At 33.6% G+C, this 6,000-nt stretch overlaps 1 protein-coding gene across 2 annotated transcripts in view; it reads right to left on the bottom strand.

Annotated features, from left to right (window-relative positions):
- Positions 1–3,927: 3,927 nt before the first annotated feature.
- Positions 3,928–6,000, bottom strand: part of LOC131063640 (E3 ubiquitin-protein ligase RGLG3) — a 92,332-nt gene continuing 90,259 nt past the window's right edge. For both annotated transcript variants that reach the window (XM_057997530.2, XM_057997533.2), the window contains 6 exons: positions 5,885–5,964; positions 5,692–5,797; positions 5,170–5,297; positions 4,756–5,065; positions 4,555–4,611; positions 3,928–4,450 (listed from right to left, as the gene is read on the bottom strand). In XM_057997530.2, the coding sequence (XP_057853513.1) occupies positions 4,364–4,450; positions 4,555–4,611; positions 4,756–5,065; positions 5,170–5,297; positions 5,692–5,797; positions 5,885–5,964 (768 nt within the window). In that variant the 3' untranslated portion in view covers positions 3,928–4,363. The remainder of the gene's footprint in view (positions 4,451–4,554; positions 4,612–4,755; positions 5,066–5,169; positions 5,298–5,691; positions 5,798–5,884; positions 5,965–6,000) is intronic.

The raw sequence follows: 6,000 nt of genomic DNA, 5'->3' as shown, positions 1-6,000 counted from the left end.
CTTCAACCCTCAACGCCTTATCATTCCAAGCAAAAATGATTCATAAATTTGTTGATTCATGGCATTCCAAATGGCAAAAAAGGTGATTTTGGAAAAAACGTGGTTGCTTTATAGAGCTAAAAACCAACAATCTTAACCTCCATGTGGCGTGAAAGGTGTTTGAAAATGCATGGAAATAAGAAGGAATCCTAAACACCTTCCTCCTCCAACAAATTCTCCACAAAATTTTGCTAAAAATCCTTAAAAACGTTTTTCCTTGCAATTCGTGTTTTTTGGAACAAAGTGCAAGTTCGAAATGCATAAAACAATGAAAATCGGGTTTTTTGGAGGATATAACAAGTTTAAAATTTCACTTTTTCAACATGTTAGGCTAGATCGGGATTTTTTGACCAAATAGCAAGTTTAAAATGTCAAAAATGCACTTTATAAGCAAAATCGGGTTTTTTGAGACAAAGTTCAAGTTTAAAATTGTCACTTTTTCATTTTCAAGGCAAAATCGGGATTATTTGAGAGAGATGCAAGTTTAAAATCACTCGCAAAGGGGAAATAAAATCCCCACAACAAGTTATAATTTACTTGCACACATGTAATAGGGGTTTAAAATCCCTATAACATGTAAAAACCATTAAAGTAGGGGTTTTTGGAAAGAATTAACTTGTAACTTAACCAAAGAATCCCTATTTTAACTGAAAAAAAAAGCCAAAAAACAATAAAAACAATAAAGGGGAAATTTAAAACAAATTACAAGTTTTCATTTTTTAATAAAGTGCACATGTAATAAGCTAAAAATTTCCCTACAAAGACCAAAACAATGGAAATCATTAATACTTGCAGTTCAAGGAAAATTCTTCACCTGCAGTCAGGGAGAAAAAACCCGAAATTGAAGGAAAGACATAGCAAACGAATCCAAAATGCGATGAAATTCGAAACGTAGTTCAAGGATAGACAGAGAATTAAGCTAGTCCAAGGATTAGTCAAAATTCTGCCTCGAGAAGTGTGCCATAGAGTAAAAACAATTATTTTTTCTCAAAAATTGTATGTAATGGTCCTTCATTTTTTAAAACAAAAATGAGGACAACAAGACAATCTTCACCTTTACAACTATCTATTAATAATAATTAGTGTAGATATTTTAGAAACATTTTATCCAAAAAGTATCACATTAAATTATTTTATTTAAAAATTTATTTATTTATTTTAGAATAGTTGAAAAAATATCTTATTCTTTTACATTGTTTATTTAGAATGTCATTTAAAAAAATATTTTTATTTACTTATAATTTTTTATTTATTTAAAAATTATTTTTATAACTAAAAAACACATCTATTATCTTTTAATTTTATTTAAATAATTTAATATAATCTTACATATCTTAATATTATTAGAAAACATTTTTTAATATAATATATAATCTATAGAGAAAATGTGAATTAATTATCATATGTTTTCATAGCCTAACTTTCGATTTTATAAAGATAAAAATTCCAATTAACATTCAATTTAAAAAAATAAAGGCAAATCTATATGGCATATTGATGTAAAGGTAGCAAAGAGCTTTATTATTTATTTTTAAGTAGAATATTCTGATGATTTCTTTAGATCCTATGCTCAGGGAGTTTAAATGTATGTGGAAACAAAGTATCATATTCTGTTCTTAATTAAAATTTATATTTCACATATAAATGTTGTGGTCGAAGACATTGAGATAATCGCACGGAAACCTAATTGATTTTAGGCATCTAGTTTATTTGTACGGTACAACGTGTGAGCAGTTCCGATTTTTGGTCCGTGAATCGTACAAATAATTCAACAAAAATAATAAAGCTTGTGAAAGCTGATACATTTGACTGTACATAAATAATTTGTATATTTTGTTAAAGAAAATTGAATTTTATGCCTACAAAATTAATATACACCAATCACATGATAAATAAATAAATCATTTTTTAAATGATTCTAGTTAAAAAATTTACATGTTGATTTTTGAAAAGGTAAAAAAATTATTTTAATTTGATAATTTTTAAAAATTGATTGGTATTTAAGCCATTTGAAAATAGTATGAATGCATAAATATACTACCATGACAGGGACTAATATGAATGGTTATATGCAGGAGAAGGGTGTTTGGCAAAGGAAGGCACTCTAATGATGAAATGATTCCATGTCTTATGGAATTCTTAGTGCTAAATTAAAGACCCTCTTGAATATGAATGCATAAATATCCTACCATGACAGGTACTAAAAATATGAATGGTTCTATGCAAGAGAAGGGTGTGTTTGGCAAAGGAAGGGGCTCTAATAATGAAATGATTCCATATCTTATGGAATTCTTAGTGCTAAATTAAAGACCCTCTTCTCAAAAACTTGGTGGTTCATATATGGGAGTTTGAAAATGATATTGATGGAGCTCTATATGTTAGTATTTGATCTATCATAGCAATTTGCTAGTGGAACAAAAAATGACAAGAAATGCACATGTCAATAGTGAAAAAGGAAGAAAGATGAGAAAAAAAAGATACAATATGATTGTTGACCATTTGGAGGAATTGATTATGTGTTGCAATGATGTTTTGTCATTGATGTCAACACTAGTTGTTTTGGTTGCTTTACCGGTATCCTTCTGGTCCCAGTAGGTTGTTTGGTTTAAGGTTGGATTAGATCATGATGATCCGGTATGCTCCGGTTTGTTTGGGTTATGGAATTGGCATATTCATGCTACTCGGATTCATGTTCAGCCAGTTGGTTTTGATCTGGTGATCGGATGATATCATGTATGTTGGCAAGCTTGGTTTGTTGTTCCGGCAAGGGTTTCACCGGCAGAGCTTTGTTGAAAACCTTTGATGATATGCATAAGTGGTGTTGGTGCGGCTTCTAGTGGAGATTCAGGATGCTGATGGTGATCATGTTCGAGACTTAGCTGATTGGGATCATTGCTTTAGTGTGTGTGGACCCAAATTGGGTCCCGGTTTATCTAGGTTATGGACCGGCTTAATGTAACGTGTGGATTGGACTTCTCGATGTGTTTCCGGGATGTCTTATGGGTTGGATATTATTTGTTTGGTTTCAGGCTGAACTGTTTTGTAATTATGTAATTGTTTTATTGTCTGGTGGCCGACCTTATTGTTTGTGATCGAGGGTTTGTATATAGATGATGTAAGATCTCATTGTAGATCATGAGAATATATGTGTAAGGGATATGGATGTACAAGAGAGAATAATGTAATAATCACTCATGCAGAAGATTTGGTCGATCATTAGTGATCGAGTTGGGTTTAAGTAAGAGGATTTAGTCCTTCGGTATTAAGTTTAACCGAAACTGTATTCAATGTATTCAGACATGGGAGATGCTATCTTTGCAGTTCATTCATTCCTCCGAATTGTAGTCTGGATTTCTATGTAGCCAATGAGACTTCTTTTGTGATGAGCAGTGTGCTCTAGGCTATTGGCCTTCCTGCAAGTGCAGGCCCCTCAATTGTAATCACATACTTACTGCAAAAGTATCATCTGACTGTAGGTAGGCTTCCCACCGTGGTTTTTCCCTTTACCGGGTTTTCCACGTACAAATCTTGGTGTCATGTGGATGGTATTTATTCTCTAATCGTTGTTTATGTTTGATTGATTTATCTGCTATTTCGGTATTTGGTTTATGCATTCCGGTATTGATCTTCTGGGTTCTGATATTAAAGTTTTAATTGCTTAAGGTTCCGGTAATCTGATGACCACTGATTCACCCCCCCTTCTCAGTTGTCTTCCGGTTATTTGAACTATCTAACAATGACATATTAAATTGATTTTTCCTTTTATTTTATTGAAAGGCCTACAAGGCATAAAACTTCCTTACAGTTGTAAAGACTGTTATGAACACAATTGCCGTATTAACAATAACCAAAAATTTGCATATGTAATTAACAAATATTGCCATGAAGTGTCAAAGAAAGATTTGGGCACATCACATTCATCAAGTAAACTTCCCACCAGCTGTAATGTCAGACAAATGCCTGGCTATTAAAGAGATACAAGCAAAGGTTTTTTAATTGGATCCACCACTAAATTGCCGCAGAACCATCAACTAAATTCTTCTTCTTCTAGCTGTAATGTCAGACAAATGGCTGGCTATTAAAGAGATACAAGCAAAGATTATTTTACTGGATCCACCACTAAATTGCCGCAGAACCATCAACTAAATTCTTCTTCTTCTAGCTGTAATGTCAGACAAATGGCTGACTATTAAAGAGATACAAGCAAAGGTTTTTTTACTGGATCTACCACTAAATTGTCCCATATACTTTTGTTAGTCTCGTGGACGTTAAAATTATTCTTCTTCTTCTTCAACAAATCATTACCAGAACACTGGATGGCTCTTCACGTACCATACAACCTCAAGCGTGTCGTGATGCATGCACGACATATAGGGCAGTTTGACAAATATTGGCTGCACTCTCTACAGGTCTGTCACATGGCATCAAGGTTATTGAGAAAAAGCTTAATTCAATAATCTGGTAATTCTTTAAAACTAAAGAGTAAATAAAAAGCTGAATCTGGAAAATACCCACCATATGTCCACAACCAAATGCCATATCTTTAGTCTTGGTCAAGCAAATGGGGCAAACCTGATTAAGAAATAAGGTATTCAATTTTAAGAACATATCCAGGAATTCCATACTGAGATAGAAATATAAACAAAAAGATTCAAAGGGAAAACAAGTAGAACTCATACATAAACAGTAAATTGTCCAAGGAGAAGAAATCTCTACCCGTATATCTCTGTCCAAGTTTGTTTCTGGTTGAGAAATCCCTCCTTGACTGGTGCTCTCGGAAGCTGTAGGCTGGGAAATTGATGGCTGACTCGACAAAGAATAAATTGTCGAAGGAGAAGAAATCTCTACATGTCTCTCACTGTTCAAGTTTGTTTCTGCTTGAGAAATCCCTCCTAGAATGGTGCTCTCAGAAGCCGTAGACTGGGAAATTGATGGCTGAGAAGAACTCGACAAAGAAGCGTCATGTGAAATCACTGATGGTGGAGGACGAAATGGCTCTACATTTGGAACCTTTCCAACTTGTCGCCTATAAAGATACAACATTAAATGAACCTCTGCAGTTAGGAAACAAGCTAAAGTCATCACTCAAAGGACTTGTTCTGACTAGCACAGTTGGAAGTATTCATATACCCCAGAATATTGAGTTCCATCGTTGCTTTATATTGAAATGGTGTCTCCATGAGTGCAGCAAGTGCAAACTCGGCTTCCTTCTGAGATTGCACTGGGTTTCTTGACATAAGCTTTGTGAAATTCACAAACTGCAAGAACACAACTCTAAATCAGAAGCTAACATAAAGATTAGCATTATATTCCAAAAATATCAACAATACCTGAAAATCAAACTTGTGATAAAGTATAAGCATGCAGAAGATAGTAATTAGCATTATAAAGTGGCTACTTTGCAAGACCATCGCTTGAAATTCTCATAGCTTGTGTTTGTCATCTATGCAATTTCTATAACTTATAAGCTATCTACTACATTGACCCAACTCTATAAAGGAATTTAGTTTGACATTAGTACTCCACTGCATCTCACTAAAAAAGCTGCCACCAGCCACTTAATGACATCAAGAAAACATGTGGTCCAGAAGAAAATTGAAGGATAGATACAAGAAGTAGAATAAATTAGTGTTATCTGAAACAAATTGTAACCTGAAAATTGTCAAATAAGCGTCGAGGGATGTTGTCATCAAAGTGCTGCATTGCTTCCCAGGGACCATCACCAACTCCAACCAAAACTATTGATAGTGGATATTGACTGTACATTGAGAGATATGAGTTTTAATCATTAACATAACATATAAGAACTACCTTGTATAAAGTATATGCACTAATATTATCATACCTTGCAGCAACTATAGCCTCTATTGTCTTCTGTTCTTGTGGGCTTAACTGCCCAGGCTTTGGATTACTACTCTTGCTTACCTATAAAAAGTAGAGAATCATAGAAAGAGTGCAGAT

Source organism: Cryptomeria japonica, chromosome 4, assembly GCF_030272615.1.
Source record: "Cryptomeria japonica chromosome 4, Sugi_1.0, whole genome shotgun sequence".
Taxonomy (NCBI): domain Eukaryota; kingdom Viridiplantae; phylum Streptophyta; class Pinopsida; order Cupressales; family Cupressaceae; genus Cryptomeria; species Cryptomeria japonica.
Note: the sequence above shows the minus strand (reverse complement) of the source record. Positions and strands in the feature narration are given on the sequence as shown.